This window comes from Podarcis tiliguerta (assembly GCF_965153285.1).
Source record: "Podarcis tiliguerta genome assembly, chromosome: 1".
Classification (NCBI taxonomy): Eukaryota; Metazoa; Chordata; class Lepidosauria; order Squamata; family Lacertidae; genus Podarcis; species Podarcis tiliguerta.
In genome coordinates this window covers 103,653,956-103,672,083 of record NC_139534.1, presented here as the reverse complement: position 1 = coordinate 103,672,083, position 18,128 = coordinate 103,653,956, and the positions used below count along the sequence as shown (strand labels likewise).

At 40.1% G+C, this 18,128-nt stretch overlaps 1 protein-coding gene across 9 annotated transcripts in view; it reads right to left on the bottom strand.

The window, feature by feature from the left end:
• The window catches only part of MIA2 (MIA SH3 domain ER export factor 2), a 55,144-nt gene extending 40,371 nt beyond the window's left edge, over positions 1 to 14,773 (bottom strand). For 2 of the 9 annotated variants that reach the window (XM_083452177.1, XM_083452180.1), the window contains exons 1-8: positions 14,085 to 14,180; positions 12,543 to 12,683; positions 10,325 to 10,458; positions 9,354 to 9,440; positions 7,254 to 8,481; positions 4,050 to 6,512; positions 2,784 to 3,011; positions 2,585 to 2,679 (exon numbers count right to left, since the gene is read on the bottom strand). In XM_083452177.1, coding sequence (XP_083308303.1) covers positions 2,585 to 2,679; positions 2,784 to 3,011; positions 4,050 to 6,512; positions 7,254 to 8,481; positions 9,354 to 9,440; positions 10,325 to 10,458; positions 12,543 to 12,657 — 4,350 coding nt within the window. In that variant the 5' untranslated portion in view covers positions 12,658 to 12,683; positions 14,085 to 14,180. Of the gene's footprint in view, positions 1 to 2,584; positions 2,680 to 2,783; positions 3,012 to 4,049; positions 6,513 to 7,241; positions 8,482 to 9,353; positions 9,441 to 10,324; positions 10,459 to 12,542; positions 12,684 to 13,875; positions 14,185 to 14,590 lie in introns of those variants that run through there. The other 7 variants (XR_014514205.1, XM_083452178.1, XM_083452179.1 and 4 more) reach the window with 7 other exon arrangements.
• Between the last annotated feature and the right edge of the window lie 3,355 nt (positions 14,774 to 18,128).

Below are 18,128 nucleotides of genomic sequence, written 5' to 3'. Positions count from 1 at the left end.
ATTCCATTAGGTAAAGGTAAAGGACCCCTGGACGGTTAAGTCCAGTCAAAGACAACTATGGGGTTGCGGCGCTCATCTCGCTTTCAGGCCGAGGGAGCCAGCATTTGTCCACAGACAGTTTTCCGGGTCATGTGGCCAGCATGACTTAACCGATTCTGGTAATGGAGGACTGTGATAAGTGCCAGAGCGCACAGAAATGCTGTTTACCTTCCCGCCGCAGTGGTGCCTATTTATCTACTTGCACTGGCGTGTTTTGAAGTGCTAGGTTGGCAGGAGCTGGGTTAGAGCAATGGAAGCTCACCCCGTCGTGGGGATTTGGACGATTAGCAAGCCCAAGAGGCTCCGTGGTTTAGACCACAGCGCCACCTGTGCCCCTATTTATTCCATTAATGTATGATGAAGCTGCTGTAGCTAGAAAGATTCTGAAATTTTAGAGTCCTCTTATTTCTGTCAGGCAGTTAAAGCTTGCGCGTTTTCACCAACTCCGTCTGAATTACCACATTTTTATTTCTATTTACATAAATTTCCATCATATCAAAATGACTCGGGATAGCTACAATATATTCTTCTTTCATTTGACCTATACACTAATAGCTCTGTGATACAGGTGAGGCTGAGGGATACCAACTTGTGCAAGCAGAGCCATCTTTCCCATAGGGCTTAGTGGCTCGTTGTGCCAGGGCGCAGCCTCTCAGGGGCGACCCAGTGAGTGGGGGAGCTGCGCAGCTTTGCCAGTGGCCTCCCCTTTCCCTGCACGCTGCCAGCTGCGCCACGCCACCCATCTTTCCTTCCTACCCTCATCAGCCCGCCCCCCTCTGTGGGCGGGCACATTGGCGCTGCTGCTGCTTGTGCTGCTCCCACAAGCGCTCGGCGGCGGTGCGGGCGGTGGTAGATGAGGAGCCACTCTGAGGCAGTGGCCGAGGACAGGCCGCTGCCTCCTCTCCCTCAGCCGCAGGAATCCCCTCAGCCACCACCCGCCCTGCAGCTGTCATTGTCGTCATCTGTGGAAGTGGCTCCCAAGGGGCCTCCTCCGTGTCACCGGTGCCCGCCGCCCCCCCACCACCACCACTCCCCAGGGCACAGGCAGCAGCGTGGCCACAGCCTCCTGTTCCTTGGGCTGCTGGGCAGCAGCAAGAGCACTGGCAGCAGGCTGTCGTCAGGCAATGGAGGAGGAGATGCCCTGGAGCCTCACAAACGAGCGTGGGGTTCTGGTGGTCTGGCCAACCACACCGTTTCCACCACATCAGCAGCGTTTTCTGTGGGTGGCAGCTCCCGGGGCTACGAGGTGGTCCGCGAGTTGGGACCCAAGTTCTAAATTCTGGAAAAGGGAGGGGGCACCAGAGGGATTTTTGCACCATGGTGCCGGATACGCTTAATACGGCCCTGTGTGCAATGTCACTCTTATTAGTTTCAGAGTTGATCATGGATTTCAGCCAGACCTCTCCCATCAAAACTCATCACTCTTGCCTTTTGCAAAAGAATGATAACTCAGTGGGCTCTCAGGAAGCTTTTAGGCTTCACACAAGATAATGAATTCCTTTCTACCTAGAAAATAAAGTGATGAGCCAAGGAAGACATGTCATCTACTACTTCCTCATGTCATCTACTGCAAGGGGTTCTTAGTGTTTTAGCCAGGAGACCTACACTAAGAATCTGCACGTGTTACAAGGCTCAGAACAAATTTAAAATGTGATGGCAACCATGCAAAAAGCACATACTCCTACATATGTATGCAAAAATTAAATGCCTCCCTAGGAGGCACTGTGCACTCTTGTATGCATTGATATGAGAATTCAGGAGGCTCAATACAACACTATAGCAGACCTTAAAAGCACATTTTCCACTCAAAGAATTCTTTACAATTAGATCCTTATCCCTTCCACCCACTGCAGGCCAAATTTAACAAGGAGATAAGGAACAGTTCTTAGTGATATCACAGGAGTCAGTAGAGATGGAAGGACCTGTCTAAGTTCTCTCAGTTTCTAATTTTTCCCGTATTAAATTTAATCCTACACATTTCTGCAGTTATTTGCAATTCTTTAAAAACAAACCTCATAAAAACACATCAGCATTTCAGTGCAAATCTCTCCTAATACACATATTATTGTATGTAGCTTTGACTAATAATACTCATTTCTGCAAGCATTTTCTCCTAATATACTGTATTTTGTTTATAATGCATTCAGTTTTAAGCACACTTTTACCCCAATATATGCATTTTTGCACACATTACTTGCCCAGACAACTGCATCGCAAAATCCAGATAAGTGTGAATTTGGAAGGATGGCTGTATTTCAGTTCTCAGATTGTTTCAGAAAGTGTGAATTTGATAGATCCTCCTTTAAATGCAAACTGAATCAAATTTCTCCCCCATCTGAACTCGCAAGCATTCATAACCTTTGTCCATTCCTACTTTAGATCAGGTTCAGTGCTATTTGAAAACTACAGGGAAGTGACAGGGGAGTGCACTAGCAAATGCAAACTTAGGAGGGATTTTGTGCTTAAACATCAAATAAAATGTTTTCAAAGCTGTAACTAGTGCATTTTTACGATTATTGTAGAAATACAAAGTAAATAAACGTACCTTTTTACTGGTAGATGCCATCACTGAAAATACAGATGTTATAATGGCACAGAAGTCATTCAAATGCAGGATTATCTGAAATAGCCATTCTCTTTCTGTTTCATGTAAAAGTAGAGGAAGAGAGAATGAGTATTACAATATATCTTCTTTACAGAATACTATATGTAATTACAGTTTTTAGATTAATCATGTTCCTTACCATTACTGATAGTATAGTTATGAGTCACTAGATTGTTCTCTGATAATTTTCTTTTTGAATTTGGCTGATGTTGACTATTTTTGGCTGAAGTATGTATTTTCTTCTCAGTATTTATTGGAGGCACATTATTTGCTTCTGTATGTTGGCCACTGTTAGGTTCTTTATCCAAATTCAAGTGATGTTTTTCTTTAGGATGATCGTCAGGTAATTTTCCATTATTGGTCATACCTACAAATAATTGTAAAAGTGGTATCATGTTTATTTCCACCTGATTATTCATTTTTCCCCTGCATGTCAATTCCCAGGATTCCTATTCATATCTCACTGTCATTTCAATCAGTAAAGTTCTCTTGTACTACAGTCTCCCAACTTACAATTAGAAATATTAAAATCAGGGAATATACTGCCACGGCAAAGCATGGCTAATGAAATAGGTCAAGGAAGCTCTTGGAGGCTAGAAAGGTTCCTTCATAAACCTTAAGTATTGTCTGAATAAGGAGGGGGGAAGGAAACACAAATTTTGGCAAAAGAAATGCAAGCAGAAAATAAGAAAGAAAAAAAGCATTGGATGACATCCCTGAAATTATTAAGACTGACAATTTAAAATTACTGCATTTAAATGTGTTAGAAGCAGGAAACTGGCTAGGGTGGAGATGTATACAAGCATGACTGATGGAATTTGAACCTGATCACTTCTGGAAGCCTTTTTATATCAGTTTATTACTGTGACAGGGAATATGTTATATTTTCCATTCTTATACTGAAGATGAAAATTTAAATATGACTTTTCCTTATATAATAATCATATTTAGTAAACTGCCGCAACCCCAGTCGGTCACGACTGGACCTAATGGTCAGGGGTCCCTTTACCTTTACCTAATGGACTAAAATCCAGATATGTAAGCAACAACGAAAAAAGCCTTTTGTTAATAGCCCTGCCAAACATGTATCTTCTGAGATACTATTGTTGTGGGGCTGTTGCATCCTTCCAGCACCCAGCTATTTATTCTACAGATAGAAAACGAATGATTCTCCTTTTGTGTTTTCGGTTCTATAGTATATTTCCTGACAAAGCACAATACAACTTGGTATTATCCTGCTGTTGTGTAAGCTTATAATGGGCATCAGCTTCTATAGTTCATTTTATACTGAAAAAAAATCACATCATCCCATCGGTCAGACATTTTGCTTTTTTAAGATAAAAAAGCAAAGTGCGATATTGTTCTTGCTTTGTTAACTTTTATTATCAAAACAACGGTCTGGTACCTGATTCTGCCTTTTGGATTTCACATTTGTTTCTGATGTCCAGCACAAGACTGTGCAGTTCTGGAAGTAAATTCACTTTATCCTTCAAACACTTTTCATGTCCACTGTTTAATTTATTTTCATGTTCCACCAAAGTAGTCACTTCTTTCATTTCCCTGCGAATATCTTCACATGGAAAAGTGGTGATATCGCGGCGAAGTTTTTCAAACTCTTGCTCTAGTAGCTGCAGTTCATGCCTTTCGCACATATTTGCTTCAAGTATCCTTTTAGATTCCTCAACAAACTTGAAATAAAGTTCCTGTAATCCACTGAAGGAAGTGGCTTCTTTCAGGTCCAACTCTGTATCAGCTGTTAATTGACCATTTTGAACTATTGTCTCCTGGTTTGCAGATCTGTCATACTTCTGGTTGTAATTTTTTGAGTCTGAAGCAACAGATTTTTCCTGGATGCTGCTGTCTCTTTCCCCTGGACCCTGAGATCCCTCATCCTTAATTTTAAAATTATCTAAATACCTGATAGCTTTTGTGCTCTGAACTTCACCTTTGTCTTGTTCAAAGTCACTTCTCACTACATCAGCCTCCTGCCTCTTTGTCTTAATCTGTGTTCCAATAATATTTCTACTATCTTCATATTTTTTAGAGTCTTCGTCGCCCTTATTTTTAAATGGCTCTCCAAGAAGCCGTGATATTTTACCAAACATGTTACTCCCAACACCTCCTTTCTCTGTCTTGTCACTTGTGCAATCTATATTCTTGCATCTTAGTTTTTTCTCACTATCTTTACCTGTTTTGCCTTTTTCTTGACTATCTCTTGCATGCCCAGAATAAGCTACTTTCTCTGCATGGTTTAGATTTTTAGGAAAAGGAGAAATTAAGTCATGTGCAAATGTTTCATCATGATGATCTTTAGCTAAATGCTGTGTGTCCATGCCATCTTTAGCATGTGGAGGGATAGGGTCAATATAATCATCCACAGGCTGAAGATGATGTGATAAATGTTTGCTAGGATTAATATTATTATCTAGATTAGATGTATCACGTCGCACTTCTAAGTGCTGGACTGGATTTTCACGGGCAGGACTCGTTCCAACTACAATATATTGTTTCTGAGGTAAACTATTAAAGTCAGTTGTCGCTAAACTGTCTTCAGGTTTTATGTCAGTTATCTCTGAAGTTGTGTATGCTATTTGTTTCTGATACTCAGGTTTAGTTTCTTCAGTATCTGGAATGCTATCTATTTTTTTATGCTGAGCTGAGATTCTAAGCTTCTTCACCTCTAAACCCACAGTTAAATGTTGTTTTCTATCATGTCCCTTCTGACTTATACACTTTTTGTCAGGTACTAAGCTCATAATATTGGTACTCTGACAGTCAAGGTAGGAAGATGATACTTGTTCACCTTTTAACTCTTCTTTATCTTCCTTCTGATGTGTCAGACTTGCACACATTTGAGGTGAGTGAATATTTTTCTTGGAAAAAGTGCCGGAGGAGCTAGGATAAGGAAATACACTTTGATCTATTAATGAAGCACCACTAACTTGAGCACTATCTAAATGTTCTTCTATTGCTTTTGAGTTTTGTTCCTCTTCAACACCTTTTTCACCTATCTGCACTTGTGGGCCCTGAAAGCCTTTCTTCTGCACACCATAGGCGACAGAATCATAATTCAGTATGTGGCTGCTGTCCCTGGAAATCTCCTTTTCACTTTGAAAAACTTCCTCAGACAGTGGAGATGGTCCTTGATTACTTAATGTATTTTGCTCATTGTGTCCTTGTTTGCCTTCACAAAGTTCTGAGATATGCTGTGAAAAATGCATTTGTTCTTTTGCACTTTCTTGAGAAAACAAATTCTTGCCTACCTCAGTAACTACACTTTGGTTCATCTCATCTTCAGCACTGGGGTTGATATGAAAATAATCTTGGATGGCATGAGAGGGGACACTTTCTATATTTTTAACATCAGGAAGTTTCTTTTCATCATGAGAATCTACATTATCTGCCCTTATATTGTTGTTTATACGTTTTTTTGAATGTAAATGTGGCACTGGATCTGAAACTTGTATTCCTTTCATAACATCTGTATAACCTATGACAGGAGTACTACTACTCCCATTCAAAACTTTTGAGACTAAACAATTATTTTTATTAACATTGCATTTCCTAGATTTGGAATCTTTGTTAACAGCCTTATACTGTTGTTGTGGTGGTGGTGGTGGTCTTCTTACACTGTATGTTAATTCTGGTGCTTCATGTTGTTCTGTTAAAAATGGAGGCTGATCTTTTGTATTAAATTCTCTGCTCCCTTGGATAACTGGCTTATCTTCATCAAGAGGTATCTTATCTTCGCCTGGAGTGTTCTTTGATTTGGAAAAACTATCTGAATGTTCATTCAGCTCCTCAGAAAATAGTGCTTGTTCAACATTATCTGGTCTGACTGCTTTCCCATCTTGTGGCTCATCTTCTCCTAGGATAGATTTTTCATAGGAATATGTTTCACTAATATAATCCTTTCGCTCTGCCAAATCAGCTAGCTTTTGTAGCTCTAAAGAAGACTGCTGTTTGGCCTCTAAGTTAGGAACATTGTTTTTATCTTCTATATTAGAATGGCCCTGTGTGTCCAAAGGTCTTCCATACAATTTTTTCCCTGTACATTGACCATAGGAAACCTGGTGTTCTAACTCTATAGATTTTACTGACCGAGGATGTGGTGTATTATCTTTCGCTAGTTGTTCACCCTGTCTTTTTCCTCTACTTTCTTCACTACATTTTACCGCTAAAGAAGACAGCAAAACGTTTCCCTGGGTAGTATCAGCATCTCTGTTTTCTGGCACCTTTTCAGTAATATTCTGATTTTCTAGTAATTCTTCTTTGCCTATATGTAATACTTCCTCACTCTTTTTAAACTGGGTGCTTTCCTCACTAGACTTTAGATTATTGTGTGCATGCTGAGCATTATTGGTTCCTTCAGATATAAAACTCTGAAAATTCAGTACACTTGTAAAATAACTAACAGAAAAGAAAGATTTCTGGTTTTTAGGACCCTCATGATTTTCTTCCTTTGCAGTACCTTGACCTATACTATATGATAACTGATCTACAGCTGATTCCTGTGGACTCTCAACAGTTACATACTCATGCCCTGGTTGATTATCTGATGTAACCCTATTATAATCAATCAAACCGTTATATATACTTTCATACCAACCTGACTGGTCATTTGTTCTTTCTGACTCCTTTGTTACAGCTTTAATTTTATTGTTTTCCATAACTTGGTTGTCTGGTATTGAATCCTGTTCTGCATAGGGAGACTTAAGTCGTTTATCACCAAGCAAAGGTGATGGACTTGCTGCATCTTTTACGTCTGCATGCTCATCAGCTAACTGCACATCAGAATCTGTTTTTCTAACATGTATGCCTGGGGCTTCTTGGTCATATTTTTCTTTCACTTGTCCTTCGTAAAGAGTTGGTTCAGCTGCTTGCTTTGGGGTTTCTTGAACAATTTCCCCTTTGTCTTGTTCTTCATAGGGCATCAGTCTTCCTGTTTGCTTTCTCAAGCCATCGTCCATTAAGCTTGATTGTTCACTTGGACGCTGTTCTTCATCTTGATCTGCTTCTCCTCCGGCTGCAAGCTTTTCTTTGTCTGCATTTTCTTCAGCGTAACGAAAAGGCAAAAGATCACTGAATTCCAGATCAAACCAGCTTGATTCAGATTGTTCGGAATTGCTATGTTCTTTCATTCCTTCTGATGCGGTAGAACTGCCAAGGTGGTTGGCATTGCCAGCAATGGTGGAGCTGTCGTGGATTTCTGGATCATTTTCTTTGTACAGCAGATCAAGTTCTGATTTGTCACTTCCAAGATGCATCAAATCTGTGAAAGTACTTTTAAACCAGCTGGAGCCTTGTGGTGCTGTTTCACCCTCTTCATTTAATTTTTTTAAGCCACTATCATCAGTTATTGCGATTTTCCTGCGCCTGAATGTAACTTCTTCTGTTTTCTGTGATATTTTTCTGACCGCCTCCTCATTTTCATTACTTCCCAAGCCAAGCCAGCCAACAAAACCAGACACAGTCCAGGCCGACTGAGTTGGGACAGCTTGCGGAGTCTGACTAATTTGGTCTTCTTCCGGAGTAGTCTCACCTTGTCTAGTCTCCCTATCTCTGAGTTCTGTATCATCGTGGTTTGTAGTTTCCAGTGTATGCAGGTCTTTGTATTTACTGTCAGATTCATGACTGTCAGGAAATTGTTCTTTATATTCATTTGGGTAAGAAATACCTCCAAGTTTCAAGACTTCGTCTTCAGGCATTTCAAATTTGGTGTCTTTTTCTTCTGAGTACGGAGGTATATATTCATTTTCTTTGTCATAATGATTAAGTATGCTGTCTTCATTTTCAAAAACGTATTCCCCTTCATCAATACAAAGGAAATCAGTTTCCTAAAAATAAGCAAGTGTCTGAAGTTAATACGCTACTACCCATTTAATACGTCTCTACTATTTCTTAACATTATATCATTATGAATATTTTTTGAAAGCATGCAGATGCTCCAAGTGGGAAGTTATTAAATAATTAAGTTGTTAAATAATTGTGAAATGTACATTCTCTTTAAAATTTAACACAAGGAATATTTAAAACAGAGCAACTTTATTAATCATTTTTATGAGACCAAGATGAGTAGTTCATGCATTTGAAAGAGGTCTTTAGAACATGTTTTACACACATGCAAATGTATATTCTTATGCATATTTGTTGGAAGCGGCAGTGATAGATGTTAAGTTGTGAGTGAACAAATCAGACGACACAGCGATTCTTCAAACAGCTCTTTTTTGTTCACAGGCCCAGAACAGAACTGAAGAGTTCAGCCAACCTGCTTATATAGAGCTCAACTACAATGCAACAGTAACAACTTTCTGCAACTATCCAATCACTGAACGTCACTTTCAATTCCTTATTTGCATATATGGACCTGAGTGAAAACTATCTACAGTACCCCCCCTGCTGGCCCAGGGTGAGTACATAACAATAGATACTTAAAAGACTCTGGGGCACAGGCCTTTGCGTAGAGATGGGCAAGTCTCTCAATTTTGGTTTCTCTCAAGTTTCTGTTCTAGGAGTTTTTAAAGCAGAGGTTAGATGGGCATCTGTCATGGAAGCTTTAGTTGAGATGCATTGTAGGAGGTTGGGCTAGATGACCCTCAGGGTCTCTTCAAACTCTAAGATTCTATGATTCTAGAACAAGTTTAATACATACATTCATATATACATTTCCACAACCAAATATCTCCATTTTGATATTACTTTAATTTACCTTAGTTGGCAGTTCTACTTCTTTTGTAATAAAAGTTTCTTCAATCCGGACTGCATCCACTGGGAAATATCCAAAATCTTTACCTTTCTATAAAATTAAACATGTAGCTTTTTATTATAAAAGAAATGGGGTTTCGTACTTAAAACTGATATACAACAAATACAATTGTGAGAAGAATCTCTGCACTTATTTCAATTAAGTCTGGATAAATAAAAAACTCTTATTAACCCTCAGAAAACTTTCTCTCCCGCTTCATAAAAATACACAAAGTAATAGTACTTTTGATGTTATTATTTTGCACATTATTAAAAGTACTCTTGTACATTACAATAACCAGCCATTAATTGCTGTTTGGGTCCTCCTGGGTACAATAATGGCCTTATATTGTTCCACAATGTCTCTAGCAACTATTCCCAGTTAATTTATTTGGAAACAGGGATATGACCTAGTTGCTTGGCTAATAAAAAAGCACAGAAATGTTCTTGTTTACATAGACCGAAGTAATGTAACAGTGGGTGCCTACATCTAATGTGAAATTACATCTCTAGAAGGAAATGTTCAAAGAAACTATTATGGTTTACGCCAAGAGGATTTAAAAGGATTACACTTCATGCCACAATATTAACATCACTTTGAAATCTTACCTAGGGCACAATTTATTAACAGTAGGAAACAAAATAAGTAACATATTGCCCCCCTCAAAATATTCATGGAAAAGTGTCTAGCCCACTGAAAAACCACTTATGAATAACCACTGCTTATTTTCTATACAAAAAAGGTGCCGGTACTCACCATGAAGTTGTTACAGTGAGTGCCACACTTTTAACCAGTGCTTTTCTTCTGGACAAAAAGGTGCTGTTATTGTGTACTCTTGAATACCCCCAGAAAAAAACACTGTGAATAACCAATCTGTTGATATGAGTGAATTCTGATTGCCCATAAGAGAAATAGTTGCCTTTTGAAATACTTACACTTCCTGCCCACAAGTCCTCCCTTTTCCTGGAGAGTTTGGAGTATACGATTATCTCTTCCCCAGTTTTGAAGTTCAAATAGCGGCAGTCAGGTCCTATGTAGTCTTTAATGGCTAGCACTCTGCTCATGAAAGCTGCATGTATGTAAAAAAAAGAGGAAACTTAAGCGAAGTTAATCAAATGAAGTCTGGATTTGATCTTATACATGTGGCTTCAGACAGTCATAGAATCATAGAATTGTGGGGTTGGGACCTCAAGGATCATGTACTGTACAGTGATACCTTGGTTTACAACCATAATCCATTCCAGAGGTCCGGTTGTAAACCAAGACAGGTTGTAATCCAAGGCACGCTTTCGCCAATGGGGCCTCCAAAAAAAAAAGGGGGGTTGTAATAAAAAAAAAAGGGACACACACTTCAGGGTTTGACGTGGTTGTAATCCAAAACGGTTGTAACAGTGGTACTTCAGGTTACATATGCTTCAGGTTACATACGCTTCAGGTTACAGACTCCACTAACCCAGAAATAGTACCTCGGGTTAAGAACTTTGCTTCAGGATGAGAACAGAAATCATGCTCCGGCAGCGCGGCGGCAGCAGGAGGCCCCATTAGCTAAAGTGGTGCTTCAGGTTAAGAACAGTTTCATGTTAAGAACGGACCTCCGGAACGAATTAAGTACTTAACCCGAGGTACCACTGTAATCCAAAATGATTGCAAACCAAGGTACCACTATAGTTCAATCCCTTGCAATGCAGTAATCTTTCACCAAAAGTGGGCCTTGAACACGTGACCTTGAAATTAAGAGCCTCATGACCTATCCCAGCTGTCCTAAAGTTTAAAATCTACTCTCCTCCCAAATAATATGTTGCCACATGCAAAAATCACAGTACATGTCTGAGACACACTGGCATTGCGTTTACATTATTTGTATACATTAGATATCCTCTTGTCCTAGAAGGTGGGGGGAATTTCACCTCACTTTAAATGAAATGTTTTACCACTTACTACAGAAACAACAAAACTCTGGACACAATTTTTCAGAAGTGGTTAGTCTCACTATGCAATTCTTAAAATAAATGAACAAACTTAAATTAATTGTTTGCGCTGAGTAGTGTTTGGTTAGAATTTCCTCTAATGGTATCCTAACTAAGTTTAATGTTTGTATATGAATACACATTCTTCTTGTATTTTTTTCTATTACACATGCGTTTCAGCACACTGTTTTAGTTTTCCATTTCTGCAAAAACGCACCTAGAGCACACACTATGAATTCTGCGAGCTGCATTTTTTCTTCATTTTATGACGAATGCTAAGTGAGAAACACATTTTGGAGTAACTAGAAATACATTCCAAAATAGATTTTAACAAGACTGCTAAACTAAATTTGGGGGCGCTGGGCAGATTTTTGCAGCCCGACGGAGCATATGCTAAAGACGGTGCCCAGGAACACTGCAATAGACAAGTCCTACATATCTGCACAAACACTCCACCCCACAGTCCTATTGATGAGCATTTCACTAGTATATAACATTAACAGGCAGCACAGTCCTATGCATGTTCTGTCAGAAACAAGGCCATTGTATTCAATGAGTCTTGCTTCTAGTATATACAACTGCAGCCTTAGCCACAATCCGAAGCATTCTTAACTTGGGTTGGGAGTAAGACTCACTGAACTCACCCAGTGGCACTTCCTTCTGAGGAAACATACAGAAGATAGTGCTACAAACAGTGCAGTTTTAAGGCAAGGTACAAAAGCAATAAGATTTTGCAAGGTGCTAAGAAAAATAGAAAGACAACCGAATCAACCCAAATATATGGTATAGATTTGGTAGACAAAACACTAGTAATTTGTATACATAACTAAAATATAAATGCTGTAAATATTAATCAGGCCCTTTTGGAAAGTAAGAGATTTTGAATAAGCACAGGGACAATTCTGACGAAAACTAGGCCCCTGTTTTGATAACAAGCTTTTCTACTGAACTTTGCCCTTTTACATATGCTACAACACCGTTCCACCAAATGGCTTCCCAGAAAGAATTTGTCTATTGTTGAAAATACACAGGTTAATCATGCATAAAGCTAATATTTTGCAAACATTTATTGAAGTATATATTGCATTTTCAAAGCTTTTTCTTGCTTTGTTTAGTTTTACAGATTTTGACGACACTTAAATTAGTTTCAAAGAAGCTTACTTAAAGCAAAAGCCCTTATACTTACTTTCGCATTCTGGATCGCCACACTTTTTGTGGCCTGACAGCAACTTTGTGCTCTTGGTGATACTTAGGAATGAAAAGATCAAAAACAAAATTCTGATTTCCCAAATCGGCAGCATCCTAAATGGTTAAAAAAAGCTGATCCCTGACAGAATAAAAAATAAAAAATGGATTGTGTCTTGGCAATAGAAGTCTGAAACATCATTCACCCCCCTCCATTTAGTTAATATATATATATATAAAATCTTTTTGGTTCCATTTTCCTTCTACCTCCAAAGTCCACTTGCATGAATGCCCTTTCAACAAGCTGCTCAGTGAACTGTCCTGATTAAGTGGCTTAATGATTAACTGTGTGTGACAATATGGACTTGGAATTTGAAATGAAAAAGGCGCTTTCAGTCAAACTATAGACTATAGATGTACCAATAGCCTCATTTGCATCAGCAAGTTATTGGAGCACTTTGTGGAACTTTAGATGCTATGTAGAGAAAGATGTAATATGAATTAACAGGCAATACGACAGAATATTCCAAAACCCTGATGTTCTGTTACTGCTGCTTTAAATTTTGCTGAGTATGTTTTTAGTGATTTTAATAACACAATTTTGTGTTTTTATTATTGTTGCTGATTGCAATTTATATGTGGCCACAGCATTTGGTATTGTACATTACCCTGGGATCACTCTGATGAAGATCATCCAATAAATTTAACAAATAAACAATTGCAGGTCTACATTTTATTTCACCTTATAAATCAGAGATGGTGCACCTATGGCCCTCTCTACCTCCCACCATCGCTGGTCATTGGCAGCTTGGCCTATAAACATCTGGAGGGCCACAGGTTCCTTATACTAATACATTATATATTCTACAAGGGTTGCAGCAGGCCTTATATGATACAAAATTCTTCCATTTGTATCACAGTTTTGTTTCAATGAGCTCATGGTGGTGTACAGTGGTGCCCCGCAAGACGAATGCCTCGCAAGACGGAAAACCCGCTAGACGAAAGGGTTTTATGTTTTTCAATGCGCTTCGCAGGACGAAGTTCTCTATGGGCTTGCTTCGCAAGACGAAAATGTCTTGCGATTCTTGCGATTTTTTCCCGCTCCCCACCCCCTTTTTCTAAGTCACTAAGCTGCTAATAGCCTTTTAGCAGCTAGTCCGCTAATCCCTTAAGACTTTAATAGCCGCTAATAGCCGCTAAACTGCTAATAGCGCTAATCCGCTAATGGGCTTGCTTCGCAAGACGAAAAAACCGCTAGACAAAGAGACTCGCGGAACGGATTCTTTTCGTCTTGCGAGGCACCACTGTACACAGTTATCTAATTTTGTCATCACCATAATCAAGTGAGGTTAATTAGGTAACTTGGCTATAGTTACCCAGTGAGCTCAACAACTGAATAGTGATTTGAAACCAAATATCCTTGACCCAAGCCCATCAGCCTATCCAACTGATATTTCCTTTTGTGTCTTACGACCTTCGTTTGGAAGGTAGCCTATGTTCAATCAGGCTTATTGCTGCTTTAATGTGGTGTATATCAGCTCACTTTCCCATTTTCCAGCCAGCTCTGCTTCTTAATCTTCGCTCTCATCTGTTGCCTGTCTGGTCTTCTCACTTCAACTGCCTTTTCCCAACTCCTTTTCATCCAAGGTTCTTTCCCCCTCCAATTTATATCTTCCCTCTCATTGGTCAACCCAAAAGTTCTATTACAGACTGCCCATCCAGCCTACAGGCATTGCACTAGTAGATCCAGAAAAAGTAGTGTTGCTTGCTGTGAGCACCACATTGTAATTTCAGGTTCCCTTTATTATCCCATATAACGTAATAATGATATTGTTGGTGCCAAGGGGAAAAAAATACTATAGTATAGAAAAGAGAATTCCTGGATTCCAAAATCCAAGTTTAGAGCAATTACTTTTTGGTGAGAGAACCCCAGCAGAGATTTAAATTCACAAAATTTGCAGCATGGAAATAAAGCATGTCCCCTTAAAAAGTTTTCCCAGCATAGGAAGAAGGCCACATACTGGGTAAGTTAAAAAATGGTTTACTTACAAACTCTTCAAAGGTCAGATTCATGTGCTTCAGAAAAGTTGCAGAGGCAGTAAAACTTGGCTTCCTTACAAAGTGGTGAAAGTTTCTAGATTATTTGTAAAGGAGCTCAAGAATGGCTGATGAGAGCCATGCGGTTGAGCTGGAACAACCAGTTCAAACCACTTCACACAGAGAGCTTCTTAGGGAGACTGCGGGAGAAAAAAAACTTGATTACCTAGTTCCTCCCAAGGTGAGGGGAAATGGACATAGCTAAGCCTGGCAGGTCAGCTTACTCTATGGTCTTAACCCCTTCATGCATTAATTTGACTTAAATCTATTGACTATATGAGGCTGCTTATCTCTCAAAAGTGCTGATGTGGTCTACTCAGTTACTGTTGAATCACCTCAGCAAATAACATAGGAAGCTGCTGTACATTTAACCAACCCATGGACCCATTTAGCTCAGCATTGTCTACATCACTTGGCATCAACTACCCAAGGTTTCAGACAAGGGATCTCTCCCAGTCCCACCTAAAGTTGCTGGGGCCTTCTGCATACAGAGATGCTCTGCCACTAAACTGCATCCCTTCTTTTTGATGAAACATGCTGGGCAATTTAGGTTGCCACACACTCAGCTTAGAGCACGTTCCAATGGGACTTTTGAGTAGGTATGCATAAAACCAAACTGATAATCTTCTTTTAAAAAAAATTTAACCTGAACATGAGGTTCATATCTCCTCTTTGTTTTTGGCCATTTTTGTTGCTGCTCTTCTTCTTTTTCTTTTGCACTTAACTCCCCCCCCCAAAAAAACCTAGTTTGCCCTCTTATACATGGCCATTTGTTTAATTGTCAATGCAAAGTTTCACATTGGCCCTTGCTGAATTGCATCTTGTTCCTATTTGTTTACCTTGATTATTTAAAACCTAAAATTTGTAAAGGCACTGTGGTACACATGGTACGTAGTGGAACACAGAGAGATGCTTCTTAGGGGCATCTTCAGAGCTCTTTCCTTCTGCTGGAGACTAATTATAACCCAAGCATCTTCCAAAAGAAAGTGAAATTTTATTAGGGTTGGATACTTTCAACAAAAAAGAGCACCCAGTCCCTGGGACATTAAAAAGATTTTTAGCTTCGAAAAAGAGCAGAGCATCGCACCACCCAAGCAACTGCCTTTCCAAACCTATCAGCTGATAATGTCTCCTTGGACATAAAGATATCTGAACCAGGACTAAACTTTAATGTGATTTTACTGGGAGGCTGTTATGTTAAATTGCTTTATCCTCTTGGGAATATGAAGTATAATACCAATGTTTAAAGCAGAAACAAGACTACCTTTTGTGAAATGTTTTTCTTAGCCTTCTAATGCTCATTTGTTGCATTTTACTCCCATTCTTTGAATCATATTTCCTTTAGTGGCCTCCATCTTTGAATCATATTTGAATTTGTCACCAGTCCTATACTGCAGAACACTCTTCCAGCAGATTCCACAAGCATCCTTTGACTTTTAGGTATCTCTTGAAGATCTTTTTATTCTAAGAGATATTTGCAGCTGTTCAATTTTTATCTTCATTAACCAGTCAAATTAATGATTATCAATTATTTTTATTTATATTCTTTAAAATGGCATCTTTTAACTGTAAACCATATTGATATTTTATATGGCAGTATAGAATTTTATAAATAAATCGCATCTCCTTTAGTAGTGTGGTTCCCTTTTGGTTCCTTCTCAAATTGTTGCTCCTCTCAGTACCTCCAACTCTCACTGGAACCTGGCTGCCTCATCTTAATGCTTTCATGGCTGTTACCCTGAACATCATTAGATTACTATTATTACAATATTAGCACAGTCAGCTTATGACATACTGTATTGGTCTGAATATAAGCCGCACCTGAATATAAGTTGAACCTTTAAAATTGGAGGGGGGAGAAGAAAAAATACGCGAATATAAGCCGCTCCTCTCCTAGCTGCTCCTGGCTGCATACTGGGTGGGGGACACATGCCAGTGTGGTGTAGTGGTTAAGAGCGGTAGTCACGTAATCTGGGGAACCGGGTTCGTGTCTCCGCTCCTCCACACGCAGCTGCTGGGTGACCTTGGGCCAGTCACACTTCTGTGAAGTCTCTCAGCCCCACTCACCTCACAGAGTGTTTGTTGTGGGGGAGGAAGGGAAAGGAGAATGTTAGCCGCTTTGAGACTCCTGAAGGGGAGTGAAAGGCGGGATATCAAATCCAAACTCTTCTTCTTCTTCTGCATGGCCAGCGGCCTTTCCCCTTCCTCACTCTCTCCCTTCCTGGCTTTGGGAGGACACACCTGGCACTGTCTGCCCCGAACTCCTGGCTGCATACTGTAAGGTCGTGAATATAAGCTGCACTTTTAACTTTTCACGGTCAGAATTTGGGGGGAAAGTGCAGCTTATATTCGGGCCAATACGGTATCTTCTCTGATATCTTCACTGGCTACCAATCTGTTACTAGGCCAACTTCAATGTGTTACCATTAGTACATAAACACTCAACAGCAGGGGTCCCCAAACTAAGGCCCGCGGGCCGGATAAGGCCCAAGGGACTCGTTTATCCGGCCCGCAGCAACCCCTGCTGCCCACTGCCCGCTCTTACCAGTGCTGCGCTGCACGGCTGCCCACTTCCGGGTCGGAGGAGCACTGGAAATAGTTTGTTCGCATGCGCGTTATTTCCAGTGCACATCCGGGTTGAAGAAGGCTCGTGCACATGCGCACAAGCTATTTCCAGCGCTCCTCCGACCCGGAAGTGCGCCAGAAATAGCGTGTGCGCACACATATGGGCACTCGCTCCCCTGCCCTGTGATCGGTGCTGGAAACACCAGCCCAAGGCACAGTAAGTTTGCTGACCCCTGCTCAACAGCTTAGGATCAGTTTAGTTGAAGGATCAGCTTAGTCCATATATGGCCATGCATCCACCTTGATCTGTGGGACTGCTTTTACAAGTGCCACATATTCTTTTCCCTACTTGTAAGGAATCTATCTTCCAGCACTGCGGCACTAACACTCTGGAACTTCTTGCCTATTGACATCAGGCAGGTGCTTTCACTCTTTATCATTTTTGAAACTTGCTAAAAGCTTTGTGTGGACTAACCCTATCCAGGTATGTAAAGCTGACATGCATTTTAATATGTAATTTTATAATGTGTAATTTAACTGCCAACTTTATAATTTAAATTTTATTTATCCCAGGCTAACACTAACCTACCATGGTGGCCTGTTTTAAGAACACTAAGCAGTTTGTCAACTTAATACTGGTAGGTAAAGGTAAGGTAAAGGACCCCTGGATGGTTAAGTCCAGTCAAAGGTGACTATGGGGTTGCAGTGCTCATCTCACTTTCAGGACAAGGGAGCCGGTGTTTGTCCACAGCTAGCTTTCCAGGTCATGTGGCCAGCATGACTAAACCGCTTCTGGTGCAACCAAACGCCGTGACAGAAACCAGAGCGCATGGAAATGCTGTTTACCTTCCCGCTGGAGCGGTACCTACCGTATTTTTCGCTCTATAACACACACCCGACCATAACACGCACATAGTTTTTAGAG